This window comes from Nyctereutes procyonoides, unplaced genomic scaffold, assembly GCF_905146905.1.
Source record: "Nyctereutes procyonoides isolate TBG_1078 unplaced genomic scaffold, NYPRO_anot_genome, whole genome shotgun sequence".
Taxonomy (NCBI): domain Eukaryota; kingdom Metazoa; phylum Chordata; class Mammalia; order Carnivora; family Canidae; genus Nyctereutes; species Nyctereutes procyonoides.
In genome coordinates this window covers 20,379,427-20,398,127 of record NW_026575160.1, presented here as the reverse complement: position 1 = coordinate 20,398,127, position 18,701 = coordinate 20,379,427, and the positions used below count along the sequence as shown (strand labels likewise).

Sequence of the window (18,701 nt, the reverse complement as noted above, 5' to 3'; positions counted from 1 at the left end):
GAGGAACGATTACTTTCTTTAATTTGGAACTTCAGTGGGATTTGTTGAGCTGCTCTGAAAATCAAGTCCCTGACAGCAATGCTGCTTTATTTTCATGTCGTCATGAAAACACACCTGTATTGATTTTCCTTTATAGCATTACTACATCTGGCTGCCTACTTCATTATTCTTCTAGTAGCTGTGGCCAAGTATTTACATATTGAGACCTGTTTTGTTTTATTATAAATTATTTTCTTTCTAGTCCTCCTTTATATTATTATATATTGATCTTTTAAGACATGTTAGGCAGATAGCATTAATTATATGTTTCATTTCAGGATGATAAAGGGGCATTACAAAATATCTGTTATAGGAAGGACTGGTTTGGTCTGACTGGGCTGTTAATACTAGCTGACCCTCTTGTGGGCACCTCTGCTCTCCAACTAAGGGACCCCCCAGGGCCTGAGCATATGGTTCCTGGTTACAAATAATTATGTTGGCTCTGGAACATGGGTAAAACATGTATTTCCTGACTCAACATCCAGGAGATGTGTATCTGTGTTTCTGACTATCTGGGAAGGCAGGAGAATCTTTGATCTACTTTGTCAGCTGCTGGGAAAGGATTGCGAGCCCCGATGGTTGTACCTGCTTTATCCCCAGGTCTGCCTGCAGTGCTATTTTGTGCCTCTATTCTGCTGGCTGAGTCACACTGCACGTGGTCTCTTTGGCATTTTGCAATTGCATCTGGGAAAGGTAAGAGAGACTGTTCTGGTGATCTGACACACAGTCAACATGAGAGGCATGCTTCCTCAGGGCTCCAAGGAGCTGCAAGCTACAGAGGGTAGTAGTTGGGCTAAATAAAAAGGAAATAGCACAAATCCCTTTCCTTCTTGCATATCCTAATTCATTTGTCTCCAGCAAATATTACTAAAGCACCTAGTGTATGTGGGATCCTATCTCAGGCTTTGGTGATATTAATACAAGGAACACAAAAAGCAAAAGTCATTGCTTTCATGGATTTCAGCCAGTGGAGGAGACAGAGAATAAGCAGATCAATAGATATAATGTTCAGGTGGAAGTGGGAATAGGAAGAAAAATACAGTTGGGTAAGGACTGGAGGAGGGCTATTTAAGACTTGTGAAGGAGGCTGGCTAAGGAGGTAGCACTGCTGGGAAACAAAATGATGTGAGGAGGGAGCCAGGCCATCTTGAGGTGGTGCAAACAGTGCAAGGCCTGCCAGGTGCAAACAAGTTGGCACTTTGAAGAAATAGCAAGAAGACCAATGCAACTGGGATAGAATGAGCAAGAGGAGGAGAGTGCTGGGAATGAGACTGGAATCCTGGCTGAGGGATAGACCACACATGGGAAGGCTGTAGGGTTTCATTCCAATGGAATGGGAAGCCATAGGTGGCTCCGTAGATGGTGATGATGCCAAATATACAGTCTTGAAAGATCACAGTGGCTGTTTTGCAGGAAAGAAATAAAGAGAAGACTAGTTACAATGTTCTAGGCAGAAACTGGTGGAAGCTTTGACTAAGGTAGGAGTTGTATAGATGCTGAGGAATGGTTGGGTTTGAGAACTATATTTTGCAGGTAGAGCCTCCAGGCCTGGCTGATGCACTAGTTATGTGGGATGTCAGAAAAATAGAATAATGACAGATGACCCTTGGGTTTTTGACATAGACACTGGGTGAAAGATGGTGTCATTTACTGAAATGGTGACAACTGGGGGGAGAGTTACTTTCGCGGGGGGAGGACATGGCAAGACTTCTGGTTTGACATGTTGACTATGATAAGCTTACTAGAAATACAAATCAAAATCTCAAGTAGAAATCATAAATATCATTTCTAGGTAAAGGAAGTATTCGAAGAATGAGAAACTGATCACATGTTGCTTGCAAGTCAAGAGGAAAATTGGGCATTGACACTGGCCTTTTAGAGGTGGTGATGACCTTGATGAAAGTGGTTTCAGGAGTGACAGGAGAGAAAACTGATAGAAACAGAATCCAAAGAATAGGAGGTAAAACATGGAGTTGTGCGAGAAGAGAGAGTGATGAAGCGGGTCTGTTCTGGAGAGTTCACCCAGGGGCCTCCTGCACAATATTTATGTGTCTACAACCCCAATACCTACAAGGGGAGACCTGCTGGGGAGGGGAGATAATGGGAGGACCAAAATTCTTGAAGAGGCAGCAAGGAATGGGATTCAGGGCTCCAGAAATCATTTGGGCCTTAGAAAAAAGCAGTGCCAGCTTATCCACTGTAATAGGAGAAAAGACAGAGCACATTGTAGAAAGGCAGATAGGTTGATGGATGTGAAGGTCGAAGGAGGAGGGAGTTCTATTCTGATATAGTATTTTCTTAGTGAAATATGAAGCAAGGTCACTAGCTAAAAGGGTGTAAGGGGGAGGAAGCTTTGAAGGTTTGAGAATAACAATGAATACACACCGATCTGATACATATTATGTGCTCTAGAAATACCTCCCCCCCCTTTTTTTTCTAAGATGAAGTGATGTTATGGGTCTTAGGAGTACAGAGAAAAGAAATGGACAGGGAAGAAGTCAGGATGGCAGGGGAGGAAGCAAAGTGGCCATTTGGGAGGGATTTGTGGTGGCTCTTCAATTAAATATCTAGAAGAAATGGAATATGACTTTTGTCTTTCTTTGCTCATAAACTTCAGCCCTAGAGAAGAATATGTCTCAGAGAATGCAACTGGGTCAACAGGGTAATTGTGAGCATCATTCAGCCAGTTGTGTGTCTTAATCAACTTTCTCCAAATTACCCACCCTATGGTCTTGGTGGGCAACTATAGTCATAAAGGGAGGGGTCAGGAACCAATGTCTGCCCTTGAAGGAGACACAGATGGGCTGGTAAGTTCCACATATTCCTCTCCAGTCGGACGAAGCTAGAGTGCCTGCAGGCAAACTCCTTTCTTGTGTGAGCTCCCCACCACCAGTTCCTGGGTACAAGTTTGCTTTCAGAATGTTCACACAGTCCGGCAACACAAGGAGGGACTTTGCTTACCCAGGATGATGACAATACTATACTTGATGGCTTTAATTTTTGCTTTTGAGATGAGCCCTCGGTTGTAACTGGTGCACAGCTTTCCACCTGCAGATACAAAAGGGAGAATGGTGAAATGAAGTAGTGTTTTTGCCAATAAGAACATCACAGGTTAGATCCAGCTTTCATGGGACCACTTTTATCCTGCTCACCTCTGCCCAGGAAGACCTCCTTTGTTATTTTCAGAGTAAAGATGGCTTTGGGCTGGATGCTGGAAACTGCTCAGGTTGCAGCTTCATATAAAAAGCAAATGCATTGGGACATCCAGACTCTAGAGTCTTGGCTGAATGCCCTGATTCAGTTGAAGCTGGTATTAGCCTTGTGACCTGGAATTAGCCAAGAGGCAACGCTAAGATACCAATCTAGTCCCTTCAGCAACTTAGGGCAAAGCCATTTTCTTAGAATGGTTACCCCAGACTAACTCATTCATTCATTTAACTCAGAAAAATCCACTCTAAACAACAGCTCAAGCCAGAGGTATTAAAAATAAAATAGAACCAAAAAAAAAAATCTGTCCCAAATAGGAGCCTGGATATGTAATTTAATTCTATGTGAGCTGTTGTTTAATGGTAAACACATGAGCGGTAAATATTAAAATCCACTAGAATAGAAGCTGCATGGAGGCAGGGACTTTGTTTTCTTCATTCCTGTATCTTCTAAACTCAGTGAGGGATTACTGAGTATTTGTTGAATCGATTAATACAATACTCTGTCTAGTTAAGAAGTGGTGGTAAAATAAAAGTTGATTTGGGTGGACAGAATTCAGAGTGTTACGTCTTAGTCAAAGGAGTGTGTAGATGGTACATTTGGGAATGAGATGTTGGACATAGGGTCCCTTGACACTGTGCAAGAGTTCTTACTGTCAGAGTTCCTGTCAGGAAATATGGTGCCTTTGTGAACATTGGGAAAGGGTGCCCTTCCTCTGGATGCATGCAGCCCTGCCCCGCACACCCTCAGTGAGGGAAGCATGGATGGGTTGCTAGTCCCATGCACTCCTCGCTGGATGCCACTGACCAGGGCTCACTGAGCACAACCCTAGCAGTGGCCCGGGTCAACGGCCTACCCTACCCGGAGCACCTGTCATGTGGTTGTGGACGGTTGTGGTCATGTGTCATGTGGACGGTTGTACACTAGAGACCAATAGCTGTGCTCGCTTGCCCTCATTACACTGTTCATATTCCACATTTGAAATTTATTTTAATTCCATGGAAACCAGTCTGATGTTTACCTTTGCACTATTATTCTAGACCCTCTCCAGTCCAATCCAGCCCAATGCGACCAGCATACCACATCTGCCGAGAGATATAAGGACTGAACAGAATAGGCTAAAATAGAGTTCCTGTTCTCTAGGAGCTTTCAGTCCAGCAGGAAGGATCACAGACTCTCCTGGGTGAGGACAAGGCTGGGTGAGACGGGAGAGAGAGAGAGAGAAAGAGAGAGAGAGAGAGAGAGAGGAAAACCAGCTGTGAGGGCAGAGAGTCATCCCCCATCCCTTTGCAGGGGAGGCTGCACGGCAGATGCAGAGATTCCAGGGATGGAGCTGGGGGTGTGGGAGTGAGTTTGAGAGAGGTACAAGAAGCAGAGGGTGTGTCCTCAGCCAAGATATGGAAAGTAGAAAATGTCCGATGTGTTTGGACCATGGGGTGTCACCTCACTTGGCTGGAGCCTAAAAGGGTGTTGGTTTTGAGAACTGAGGCCAAAATGGAAAGACCTAGAATGTCTGCACAGGGAAGACATCGCAGGCTGAATTGCTGCAGCAACCATAAACCACTGAAGCTTCTGAGTCTTTTCACAGTGTGAACATTTACTCACCGGAGAGGACAAACTGTTAGCAGGAATAATAGGAATAAGCTTTTCTGTGCAATAACCTAAAATGCTAATTATAACTGATTTGTTATTTCTTAACGTGTACCTTGTAAGGTCACTCTTAGGTACTATTAGGGCTTCAAATCATTCCGTGCATTTCACAGAACCACCAGACGTCAGTGGCATAAAGAAGCAAACGCTTCGGAAGCATTTACAGCAGCGGTTCTAAACTAGGGACGATATTGCCCCCCGAGGGTTACACTTGCCAATGTGTGGACACATTTTTGGTTATCTCAATGTGTATGTGTGTGTGTGTGGGGGGGGGGGGGTTCTAGTGGCATCCAGTGTGTAGAGACCGGGAATGCTGCTAAACATCCTTAGATGCACAGGACAGTAGAAAGGAATTATCTAGTCCCAAACACCAATGTGCCAAGATTGCAAAACCCTATTTTCTACGGTGGTCTCCTGGGAAGGATACAGGCTGCAAGGTCAGACCCGAAGACTCCCTCCAGCACTACCCATTACCAGCTGTGTAACCTTAGGCAACAGCCAGCCAACTGTTGCCGGCCTCAGTTTCCCAATTTAAAAGATGAGGCATAAAATGCCAAACTCAGAGTTTTGAAGATTAAAATAAGAGAATGTATGCAAGATGCCAAGCCCTCTGCTGAGAATGTCAATTCCTTTATTAATTGGGATGAATAAAGTTTTAAGAGTATTTCAGGAGGAATATGAATTAACTGACTTTATGGAAGTGAACAGAAGGTATTACTACATTTAGATAGCCTATTATCCAATGCTGTTATCTGGATATAGGAATTATATACATCCAAAAATTATCCCAGAAGGATTTTACCCAAGGGAAGCAAGTAAGAAACACAGCCGACCAGATTACATCCTTTCAAAATATCCCCATTGCTGGAGTAACAGCTGGTTCCGAAACAATATAGTTCTGGAGACTTGGTTGGTTGTTCAGAAAAGTTCTTGTGAATGACATTTGTGCTCTGAAATCCTTTTTTAAAATGGAACCTGGCGGTACTTTCCACAGGGCAACTGGGTGACAATATAATCAACTACCTGCCCTTCGATCTCCCAATGAGATCAGTGAAAAACGTCTTTAATCTGACCACTCTGGGAAATGCAAAGCCTCCAGCTTCTAAAGATGGCTCTTCAAAGAGAGCTGAGCTACAAAATGCCAGTAATTCTCCTTTATAGGGAGATAAAAGGATTATTTCTACCCAGGCCTTGGCGCTGAGCTGGAGCAAAAAGCAGTTAAATTCAGCCATCCTGGTGCATTAATAGCTGGGGTAGCCCGGAGGCAGCAGGTCCATTAGATTCGGGACTGGAAACCGCATGCTGCCTTAGGCAGTTTTAGTTCAAGGATGCATCCCTAGAGGAGGCCTACACTGTAAATTCAGTCTCCAAGGGGCCAGCTCCTGCTCCTTACCTCCCCACGCCTCATGCCCCCTGCAGAGCGACTGGGAATCCATTGTTTGTGGGAACTGAACGCCTGAAGGGGGAGCAGTTGGTGTCTTGGGATTTTTAAACGAGACAGAATTTATTTCTGGCAGGAGGGGACTATTCCATCGATGGTCTTATGATGCGTGCAGGTGATTTGTTTGTAGCAAGGAAATCTGCTTGGGGATATTTGAAAATGAATGTATTTTTTCATATATTGGGAAGTCTATGTATTTCGGGTTGGTTTTAAAAATCTAAGCATTTCTAACACTTATGACCGAATCGTAACATTTTTACAATTTGAAACTAATTTTTTGACTTTGGATCATTGATGGCCTGTTTATCTACAAATATAACCTCAGTGTTATATTTCTAGTGCATTAGGTCTCATCTGCTTAGCTGTGGATTTTGACCACTACTTTCCCTGTTGTTTTTTTTTTGTTGTTGTTGTTTTGTTTTGTTTTTTTCTGGCCCTCTAACAAACCAGAGGTGGTAGCTAGATAGGAGGAGGAGTGACCTAACTCACCAGACCTTCACAACTAGGAACCCTGGCAGACCTAAAATAACTGTGGCAGAGATAGGTTAGCTGTCCACCAAATCCTTTCTTCTGTAGCAGGGTATAGTCATGGGACTAAGCTCTCCCTCTGTGAATATGGGAAGATCTCAGGCTGGGCTCAGATAAAACACCTGAGTAATCCTTCTCTCTCTCTCTCTCTCTCTCTCTCTCTCTCTCTCTCTCTCTCTTTAAAGATTTTATTTATTTATTCATGAGAGACACAGAGAGAGAGATGCAGAGACATAGGCAGAGGAGAAGAGGCTCCATGCAGGGAGCTTGATGTGGGACATGATCCTGGGTCTCCAGGATCACAACCTGGGCAAAGGCAGCACTAAACCACTGAGCCACCCGGGCTACCCCAGCTAGTGTTCCTTAATGGAAGCAGAAATTGGTATCTCATATGCAATGCTATCATGACAAAAATCTAAAACTTGTGGCTTTGGCCTAGTGGGTTGGCAGCAGGTGGCAAGGAGACTGATATTGGAAGCTGGGACACTAGAGATCTATTTGATAGAATCATCACATACGATGCCAGGGAAGTCAAATTGTGAGCCTACTGAGCCTGGAGCCCACGGGACAAGGTTGGTGTAGCAGTCAGGGCTCTCCAGAAAACAAAACCAATAGGAGACACATAGAGATATACATAAAAGGAAATGAATTATAGGAATTGGCTCACAAAATTATGGAGGCTGCGAAGTCCTGCAATTTGCTGTCTGCAAGTGGAGAACCAGGAGAGCCGGTGGTATAATTAAGTCCAAGTCTGAAGCATGAGAACCAGGGGAGATGTTGGTGTAAGTCCGAACACAGTGGCTGGAGAATCGGGCAGTCAGTGGTGCAAATCCTGGTGCTAGTCCAAGGCCCACGGAAGAGGAGTGCTTATGTCCAAAGGCACAAGATGGATGTCCCAGCTCAAGAAAATTTGTCCTTCCTTTGCCTTTTTTGTTCTATTCAGACCCTCAACAGGTTGGATGATGCCCATCTACATCGGTGAGAACATCTTTACTGAGTTTACCGATTCAAATCCTTCTAGAAATGCCTTCCAGACACACCCGGACATAGAGTTTTGCAGCTCTTAGGGCATCCCTTTGCCCATTCAAGTTGACACATAAAATCAACCATCACAGTTGGTAAACAGAATGTTATAGTGTGTGTTGATTGCTACCAGCTGTGTTTAGCAAGGTATTAGAAGAAAGAGATGAACCCAGACAAGAGTTGGTTGATTTATGAACAAAAATGAAAGGAACTTAAAGAAAGTCTTACAATTTGGCATCTCATAGAGTTGCGAGTGTCCATTGCTTCTAGCCCCTAATAGTAACAGATACATACTTTGCGTGGTGCCGTACAAGATGAAGATGATTGCAGAGCATTAAAGCAAATGTGTACACCTTCTAAGTGTGCAAGGCTTTTTCTTATTTTTTTAAAAGATTTTATTTATTTGAGAAAGAGAGCACGCAAGTGAGAGTGCACACCAGCAAAGGGAGCAGCAGAGGGAGAGGGAGAAGCAGGCTCCCCGCTGAGCAGGAGCTCAGCAGGTCTTTCCATCCCAAGACCCTGAGATCATGACCTGAGCCAAAGGCAGACACTTAACCAGCTGAACCCCTCAGGTGCCCCTAAGTGTGCCAGTCTTATGCTAATGAAGCTGACCCTGGCTCCCAAATTAAGTTATGACATTGAGAAGTTTTAACCAGCAAAGAGCCATTCAGAAGTGTTCCTGAGGCAAAGATCACTAGGGTTGTAACCTCTTGGCTTGTCTCCAAATAGCTTGGCTCCAACTAGCTTCCATTAAGTTAAAGACAGGAATGGCATGAGGAAGCAAAGAAACAAGTCAGACCTAGAATTTTATTAAGAAAGACTTTTTGGACATAGTTACTGGCAAGTGAAACTGGCTGAAGGCAAATGCATCAGAGGTTTACTAAGTTTCTGAGGAATGACGTCTCCAAACAAGCCAGGAGCTCTGAATCTTCTGCAACACCTTGAAAGATCAGACGTTAACGTTTTTGCTAACCCTGTGGGTAGAAAATTGTCCCTAACTAAGGTTTAAATGTGCATTTTCCTGATCGTCAATGAGGTTGAGCATTTTAGTTTGGGCCATTCCTCTTTTCCCTTCTGTGAAATGCCTATTTCTGCCTTGCTCATTTTTTTTCTATTTATCTTTTGTTGTTACATATATTTTTAAAAATTGAATTATGATTAGCATACAATGTTATGGTAGTTTCAAGTGAACAACATATTGATCCAACAATTCTATCCATTACTCAGTGCTCACCACGCTAAGTGTAGTCACCATCTGTCACCTTACAATATTATCACAATATTATTAATTATATTTCCGATACTGTACTTTTCATCTCTGTGACTTATTTATTCTGTTCATCTTTTTTTAAGTGGACTCTTAGGAGTTCTTCACATATTCTGGATACTAATCTTTTCCCAGGTATATGTGCTGCAAATAACTTCTCCCACTTTGTGGCTTGACTTTTTAAACATTAACAGAATCACATTTATCTCTCATTTCCTTTACAATTTAATGTATCTTGGATCTTGTTGAAGAAGTCCTTCCTTAACCCAATGTCATAAAGGTAATCACCCTACATTTTCTTTTAAAATTTTACATATTGTGAAAAGAAAGGAAACCTGACCTAAAACGGAGTGGGCAAGCCCTGAAGGGGGCTCACACACCTGTACCTCTCCCTGCAGCCCACCTCTCCAAGATAGGAGAAATGCACATTTCCACAAGGGAGGGCACTTTTCATGCAGGAATTTGTCTCCTGCCTTTAAGAAAAGTGGGGAAGATCCGTCCTTGACCCAGAACCCAAGCACCAACCACTGTCTGCCGCCCATGATCCACCACTGCCTCCTGGAACTCTTGTTCTCTGATGTACTTTTGTTCATCGGAGAACAGCCGCCGCCCCCCTCCCCCCCCCCCCCCCCCCCCGGTTTCCTCCTAAAACCTAATAAACTCACCTTCCCTTTGTTTCTTTGGACTTGCCTAAGCTTCACCACAGCTTGCTTGTCCCGAATTGCAATTTCTCTGCTGTTCATGAATAAATTCATTTTTTACTTAAATAAAATTGCTCTTTGTTCTGTTTAAAGTTAATAAAATTTGAGTCTCCAATTCACTTGGAATTTGTTTTTGCCTATAAATTGAGGTGAAGAGCCGATGTTACTTCTTTCCCTATGATCTTCTGCCATCTATCAAGTTCTCCTATGTGTGTAGGTTCTGTTTTGAGATTGTTTCATATCCCATTTGTCTACTGTAATTCTGTTAATACTCTATTAATCACTCTGATTCTATGATTGATTTTAATAGTGAATACTGTAAACCTCCTCTACTTTGTTCTAGTTCTCCAGGAGTGTCTTGGCTATTCCTGGCTCTTGAAATTTCTGCATATGTTTTAAAATTGGCTTGCCAAGCTCAACAAAATGTCCCATTTTAATTTTGACAGGACTTGTATTAATCTGTAGGCTGTTGGGGAGAATTGACATCCTCAGGGTGTTGAATCTTACTATCCATGAACTTGTTATAAGCTTCATTTATTTACATCTTTATACTTTTTTCCCCATGAAGTTCTTTATGTCTTTTGCTAAATGTAGTTACACGTAGAGAAGCCATTTTGCCTGCATTTACTGATGAAGAAAGGTACTGAAAGCAGTTAATGGGCTTATCTTAAATTCATTTAGCTAGAAATGAATAGGACTCTAACCCAGTTCCTAGACCAAAGCTTATTTCTCCACCTCATTCTGCCTCATTTAATTTGAAACATGCAATTTGGATGTAGCAGGGATCGCATCACGTCTTCCAAGCCACAATGGCCAGATGCAGTTACAGGCAGCTATGCTCTATTCTGTGCATTCTGTAATTGTACCTCCCACCTCTCCTGTCCCTGTGCAGTTAAATGTTCTATTTTTCTGAAGTAGATACCCCTGGGCATCCTGAGCAATGCCTGTTTATGAAAGAGAGCCTGTAAGATTGAAAAATCTCATCTCTTCTACCCCTTGCCTTCTACTTGTTTGTGGGGAAATATTTAGATCATTTATTAAGTAGTTCTTTTTCTTTTCTCTCTGTCAGCCTTTGAGGGAGAGAAAATAGACACATTTGCCAGTAAGAAGAGTGGTTCATAAACAAATGATAGCTTGAATTTTGTGGCCTGTATTTACACAGTGTGCTTCTGATCACACTAATCATTGCTGATGCCCTCTTGTTGATGAGCAATAATCCTGGCATGCTAAAACCACTGGAGATCTATTTACCAGCCAACTCCATGGCTGCCTGGCTGTATAACAAATAGAAAATCAGGTGAATTCCATTTAGGAATTAGATACAGAGAATGTATGGGCTTTTGACATTACTATCTGCTCCTCATTCTAGAAGTGGCTCACTGGTGTTGATATGGACAACTAAAAAAACAAGGGTGATGGAGATGTAAACTTGTATTAAGGAATAAACATCGACTGTAGCCATTTCTGCCTTCCCAGAGGTTAATGACAGCTTGTGTGCCTGTGGGAAAACTAATCTCTATGTGGCTGTGTACTGTTTCAGAGACTGGAGACAGGGTAAGCCATAGTTTAGGGGCTGGAAAATCTAGTAGCAGGGAAATATGGGGGGCTCTGGAGAGAGATAGAGCCCAACTACAGTGATAAAAGGCCTGCTGGAAAAGGGGGACAGCTGATAGGATGTGGAAACCTTTCATCACCCCAGACCTCTGGCAACATTTGCTCTATTTACTCTTGGGAGTAAAAAACTAAAGGAAAATGATGTACTCCATGCTTGCTGGCCCAGGAGCAGAGGAGAAGAACAGAAAGAAGAGAGTAGGTGAATGTGAGAGCTCAGGGGTGGGGTGGGGGTGGGGAGCTCAGGACATGCCAGCCTCATGGAACGGGCAAGGAGCACGGGACAGAGCTTGAAACCAACCTGACTGAAATCTGCAAGTATAGGAAGACCTCAGCCTGTACCCGTAGTGGCCACCTTTTAGATTTTTGAGTACTTCAGAACAAACCATTTCAGGGGATGGGGATAGAAGAGTGTGCTCTGAAGGGAAAACTCTGGAGGGAGTGGGGTAAAAAAGGAGCAGTGCCAAACAGCCTGGGTTTGGGATTTTTAATAAAAAAAAAATTTTTTTTCACTTTGAGTCTCTTTTTATCCATCATTTACTGCCCTCCTTTTCTGCAGTGTCCTTCCTTCTGAGAGGCAGCCCGCTACAAGGGAGAAAACATAGAGTTTCTAGTCAATTATATGTGCTTATCCTTCACGCCCGCCTTCCATTTGCAAAAGACAGATGGTAACGCCACCTTGCAGCATTGTGTAAGGATTCAAGGAGATAAACTATGGAAAGAACTTAGTGAGGTGGCAGGCAGCAGATGCTCTATCTGTTCCTCTCTCTTGTCAGTTGGTCTTGATAGACTGAATAAACAAAAGGATCCTGGCCAGACCATATACTAAAATAGAATTCTGACCCAAACCCTACAGCAACCAGACCAGGAAACCAACCCATTATCTATAGTAACTGGGCCAGAAAGCCAACCTACTATGTGTAAGTCAAACTTGTAGCAAATTAGACTGCATCTTTCTTACCCCATCTAGTAAGACCTGTGAGACAATCTATCCCAAATGGCCAATGCCTGATTAATGACTGACAGCTCCTTTAGTCTTTGTCCCTGCTTTCAGCTTAAAATCAACCAGAGGAAGTCAAATACATACCCCTCACCAGCCACACAGGATGCCATGCTTCTATTTAGCCTACCTGCTGCTTCCCATGCCCATTGCCACGAGCTGGGGCACACCAGAAGCCTTCTTTTTTTGCTGCTATAAAGCTTTCCCACTCCTCTGCTTGCTCCCGAGTCTCTGCCAAAACGTATGTCATGGTGGCTGCCTCCCTCACAATGACTCTTTTGCAAGCTCTGGATAAATAGTGTTTGTCTATTCTCATTTGTTTGGTCTTCAATTATTTCCAGAGTGTCTTTTTTTTTCTTTTCCCTGATTCTCTCTGTCTCTGGACTAAGTGTCTGTGTCCTCTCCAAATGCATATGCTGAAGCCCTAATCCTTAACGTGGTGGTATTTAGAGATGGGGCCTCTGGGAGGTGATCAGAATTAGGTGAGGTCATGGGCATGGAGTCTTCATGATAGGATTAGTGCTCTTATAAGAAGGGACAACAGAGCATGTGCATGTGCTCATTCTCTCATCTCCCCTGTCCCCCAGATGAGGACACAGCAAGAGGGAAGTGGCAGCCATCTGGAACCACTGGTGAGGAAGAGTGCTCTCACCAGGAACAGAATCAACTAGCACCTTGATCCTTGACTTCCCAGCCTCTAGAACTGTAAGAAAATAAATTTCTGTTGTTTAAGCCACTCAATCTATGGCACTTTGTTATGGCAGCCAGAATGGACTAAGACACCCCCCACCCCTTTCTACTTTGTTCTCCTTTAAACCCAAAGCTCTGGACCTTCCCAAACCCTCTGGTCCCACCACACTTGATCTGTCCACCATTGAATCAGGATCATGTACTCTAAGCGACAACTTGATCACTATATGCCTATGTAGTGCACAGTACTCAGTGCAGCCTCAGATGTACTGCTCCTGGGTTCTCCTACAGATAGCACCTTAATGAAAAGGACTGACTCCATTGGTTTGAATTTCAGGCATCATGGAAGACTCTGCAGGGATGTATCTGAGAGCAGGCAGAGGCATTTTTTGTATCTCTCATATCAGCCTCTGGGTACTGCCCTATTTCTTGTAGCTTCTAGATCCTGCCTATAGATCAGGATACATCTGATTTTGGTCATTGCCTATTTACTGAGAATGTAAGTTTTGAATGTTTAGGGATTCATTTAAGATATATCTCTATCTATCTATCATCTATCTATCTATTCATCCATCTATCCAGCGAGCTATCATCTATCTGTATATGTACATGCATATTCTAATATTTATTATATATTCAGATATTTATAAAAGTGATATATCACTTTCTCCTTTTTAAAAAGATTTTATTTATTCATGATAAAGAGAGAGAGAGAGAGAGAGCGAGAGGCAGACACAGGCAGAGGGAGAAGTAGGCTCCATGCAGGGAACCTGACATGGGACTCGATCCCGGGTCTCCAGGATCAGGCCCTGGGTTGAAGGCAGCGCTAAACCACTGAGCCACCCAGGCTGCCCAACTTTCGTCTTTTTAATCTAATACATAACAGACATTTTTCTATTGCAGTAAGTATACTACACGATACTTTTAACAGCTGAAGTATTGCATTATATGTCTATATAGTTTTTATTCTTGATCTCTCATTGCAGGTATTCAGAACTTTTCCTTTTTTTCCTGATTATAAACAATGATTCTTATGTTTTCTTTCCTTTTTCTCTCTCTTTCATTTATATCTTTAATAAAAAGTTCATTTCCTTGTGGCATATGAAGTAGGAATATAGCTGTATTTATTTCCCAATAAATAGTCTCAATAGCACTAATTACCAATCTCTACTACTCTATCAGTTTGAAACACTTTATCATATCCTAAACTCCTGAGGTTTCCTTTAGTTTCTGTTCTGTTCTATTCCCATTTGTGTAATTCTTTGATAGAGATACTCTATTTCAACAATTATAGTATTTAATGTATTTATTTGATATCTGATAGAGGAGGAGGTCTTCCTCCATTTTTTTTGACAAATATTCTAACTTTTAACCAAAGCCACTCACAATGAATGAAATGAAAGCATTTGTGTTTATTCTTTCCGATTGCTCTTGTTCTTCTAGAAAAGCCAGGGTGCAGAGACTTAGATCAGTGAGAGGGAGTCTGTGTAGAGGATCTGCGTGGAGGCCAGAATGAGTCACCAGCTGAATGATAGGTATTTCATGGGCGGAAAATTTCCAAGCAGCCTGCACACACCTCTGGGTTACTCTTGTCAATCATTGTGGGAGTCAGCTGCCTATAACCGTGTCTCCCACTGGATGAGAGGTTGTCAAACCTGGTTGCACATTAAAACCATCCAAAGAGCTTTTCCAAAGTAATGATGCCCGACCTCACTCCAAACGGAGTGAATCAGAATCTCTTAGACAGCGGTACCTGCATATTGGTGCATTTGAAAGTTTCCCTAGGCAATGCTCTTGTGCAGCCAGCACTGAAGCCCTGTGCACAAGACTGTTGGCTTCCCATAGTCAGAAAACGTGCTATTTATTCATTTGGCGTTCCCAGTTCTTTGTACTACTGCTGACATGTGGTGAACACAGCAGAACTGAACTGAATTCAGATGAAGATGCCAAGACTTACATGTCTCTGGCAATTTGCCTAGAGAAGGGACACAGATTATTTGCGCCCACTTGGGAATCCTTTTGACTTTCTCTCAGTCACACTGGAAGAAGTGGCTTTAAGAGGGATGAAAACGAGCATGGTCTTGGTCCAGGAAAGGTATTAGTTCAAAGTCTGAAAAGAAGAGGACTTTGAGACCATTTAGTTTGCCCCTTATTATAACCTCTTGAAGGCCAGAGAGGTTGAATGACTTTGCAAGGTGGCACAGCAATTAGTGGCACTTTGGGAACAGAAACCAGCTCTTTGTATCCCGTATCTGTGTTATAGCTTGCTGCTCTTGTGTGAGTACATGTGGGTGAGTATGTATATGCGGGTGTATATAAATGTGTAAAAGTGTGCATGTGAAGGACTGAGTGTATGAAGGGGTGCAAGCGTGTACGAGGAATGGGAGGAGTGGGGAGCCTGAGGAGAGAACTAGTCCCATTATAATCAGCAGAAAACCAGGAGCCCTCCCCCTCTTCTTCTGGCATGTGTTTCCTTGCCAATTCTCTCCAGGTTGGTCTCCATCAGGTCCAGCAGTGTTGGCCTGGGAGGCAAGGTAGGCCTCCAGGTCCTAGCGCCTGTCATGTGGGACGTGCTCAGCACTAAGTTTTACTGAAGCAGAATTTGGGGAAGGGCCATAGTGGGTGGTCTCAGGCTCATTCTGGGCAAGTTGGTGTGTTAGGAAAGCACTGACCATGCTTTGCTTGCCTTAGGGTCCAGTATTGTTCTGTGGATGGACTGTAGTTTTCTCCGTCTGTAAGTTCAAGCCATGTAGAAATGTCTATGCCTGTGCTTCACTGCATGTGTGCTCCTTGGACAGACCTCTTTTCAGCCCAGTGTCCTACAGGGTGTTCCTCTTTGCCAGGCCTAAGAAATCAGGGCAACCCTTGGATTCTGGCACCCAAAGGCCCCCCTTCCTTATTTATTTATTTATTTATTTATTTATTTATTTATTTATTTACTTATTTATGATAGTCACAGAGAGACAGAGAGAGAGGCGCAGAGACATAGGCAGAGGGAGAAGCAGGCTCCATGCACCGGGAGCCCGACGTGGGATTCGATCCCGGGTCTCCAGGATCGCGCCCTGGGCCAAAGGCAGGCGCCAAACCACTGCGCCACCCAGGGATCCCCCCCTTCCTTCTTAAGTTTTCAGGGAGGCCACATGAAAGAGGCAGTACCTGCCAGGGGAGCCTTTGGTGGGTCTGATCTGCTGGCGGGGTCCTGGTAGGCAAGTGCAGCTTCTTGTATTCAGGCGAAGCACAGGCAAGCTCATTTTTGCTAGAGAAAAACTACTGGAAAAGCAAAATTACCCAAGAGTTGGGTAATGCTGATCAGAGACTTACCTGAGCAGTTGGAGATCACGGTCTCGTGGGCTTTGCTCTTAATCCAAATGGTTCGGATCACAATGGCATAGATGACGCTGTGCAAAGGACCAGAGGTAATATTAATATGGCTGGTGTGTCCCTACTGTGAGGACACACAGAGAGGACCACTCCCAGTTCCCCGAGGGTGAGGTAAAGAGGAAGGGTTTAAAATCATGCCAGGTCCCTATCTTTGCTGATTACAGAATTACAGCAGATTACAGCTACTTCTTTTTTAACTGAGGAGGCTAGGACCTGGCAAAGTGAAATGGTTTCTCCAAGATAACTCAGGTGGTTAGAAGTATAGCTGAGATTAGAATCCAAACTCAGGGTTTGGGGTCAGAGAGGTTTATATTTGTAACCAGCTCTTCTACTTGCAGGTTGTATGACTTGACCCTAGACACTCTTTAATGTGAATCACTCTAGAATGTAGTGATTCTTGCCTCTCATGTCCATGCCTTTGTGAGATCCCCTCCCCTTGAGTGTGTTGGGATTTGTGACTTACTTCTGATCCATGCATTGGGCTGAAGGTGATAAATGTCTGTGATCATGTAAGACTGTAGTGCCTGTCTTGCTAGCATCTCTCTCTGTTGCTGCCATGAGTCCTATAGCTCCAGAGAATTAATTCTGTCAAGAACTCAATGGGAACCTGAAATAAGACCCTTCCCCAGTTGAACCTCTGATATCCCCCAGCCCTGGCAGACAGACACCCTGATGGCTGACTTGCTTAAGCAGAGTAAAAGCCTTGCCCAGTTAAGCCATGTCTAGATTTGTGACCCCCCAGCAACTGGAGGTAATAAACCTCTGTTGTTTTAAGTTACTGGGTTCACGATAGTTTGTTAGCCAGCAATAGATAAGCAATACACTAAATGATACAGGCTTAATGTCTGTATCTCCACCCCTAAGTTTATATCTTGAAATCTTAATGACTGAGATGATAGTAGTAGGAGGTGGAGCCTAGGAGGCGCTTAGGTCCTGAGGGTGTAGCCTTCATGAATGGGATTAGTGCTCTTACAAAAGACACCCCACAAAGCTCAGCAGCCTCTCCCGCCTGGTGAAGACACAAGGGGAAGTCCGCTGCCCAGAAGAAGGCTGTCACCACCATCTGACCATGCTGGCGCCCTGATCTTGAACTTCCAGCCTCCAGCACTGTGAGAACTAAAGTTCTGTTGTTTATAGATTGCCTCGTCTGTAGTATTTTGTTATAGAAACCAGAACAGACTAAGGCACTGGGCCTCTGTTGACACTAAAGTGGAGTTAATAACACAAACGTCTTATGAGTTTTTTGGGATCAATTGTGACAACATTGAAGATGCCAAGCACAGCACTGGGAAATTAGCAGAGACTCAATAAATGCCATTTTCTTTCCTCTCCCTCTTTCCCATGTTTCCATAATATCACACCTCCTGTAGCATAATATAATCCATACCTAACAGGAAAACAAAATGTTAATGACTCAAAAGCATTGGCACATTTTGTCTCTTTTGACAAACACAAAAAAATGTATACTCTTTTTTAATTACTTATTTGGTGCTTCTAATATATTTAGAACCTCAACTAAAAACTTTGGGACAAAGCATTGCTTCACTTTAGAATGGCACAAACTCCCCTCTAGAGATTTACTGGCTAAGACAAAATCAGAGCTCCGGTCTGCAGTGGCTGACAAAGCACTAATTGTTTTTAATGATCTTTAGCATATAACTTAATTAATGACTGTTAAAAACCTTCTGCTCATTCTTGCTTTTCCCATTCTTGCTTTGTGAACCCCTCTGAGTGATCCAGGTGAGCTTTGGGCCTTTTTGGAATATCCCCACTCTTTTTCATATACCTGTCCAGGGATTTTTCTGGAATTTGTATGTCTACATTAAAGAAGAAATGAGGAAAAAACTGCTTGTGAGTCTATTCTTTACCTTAAGCTGGACATGTGTTATAGCAGGGAAACTTATTCCCCAGATAAATGAAATGCAAGGAAAGGTTACAACCACCACGAAACATTGATTATGTATTACAATAGCAACCCTAGTGCTAAATCAATCAATAATTCAAATATTTATTGGCCATCAGCCATATACACAATGGAAAATTAAGGATGGCCTTACGTGTTAGGGGTTTGGGACTAATCTCCCTGCCTCATCTCCTTGGGACCCATAGGGCAGGTGGAAAGCAACTCCTTTATAAGTGGGGTACCCCTTTATTACCCAAATC

The 18,701-nt window shown here is 43.2% G+C and overlaps 1 protein-coding gene across 2 annotated transcripts in view; it reads right to left on the bottom strand.

Moving 5' to 3' along the window:
* NPSR1 (neuropeptide S receptor 1) overlaps positions 1–18,701 on the bottom strand; it is a 140,939-nt gene that overhangs the window by 2,809 nt on the left and 119,429 nt on the right. For both annotated transcript variants that reach the window (XM_055314749.1, XM_055314750.1), the window contains 2 exons: positions 16,479–16,555; positions 3,001–3,087 (listed from right to left, as the gene is read on the bottom strand). In XM_055314749.1, the coding sequence (XP_055170724.1) occupies positions 3,001–3,087; positions 16,479–16,555 (164 nt within the window). The remainder of the gene's footprint in view (positions 1–3,000; positions 3,088–16,478; positions 16,556–18,701) is intronic.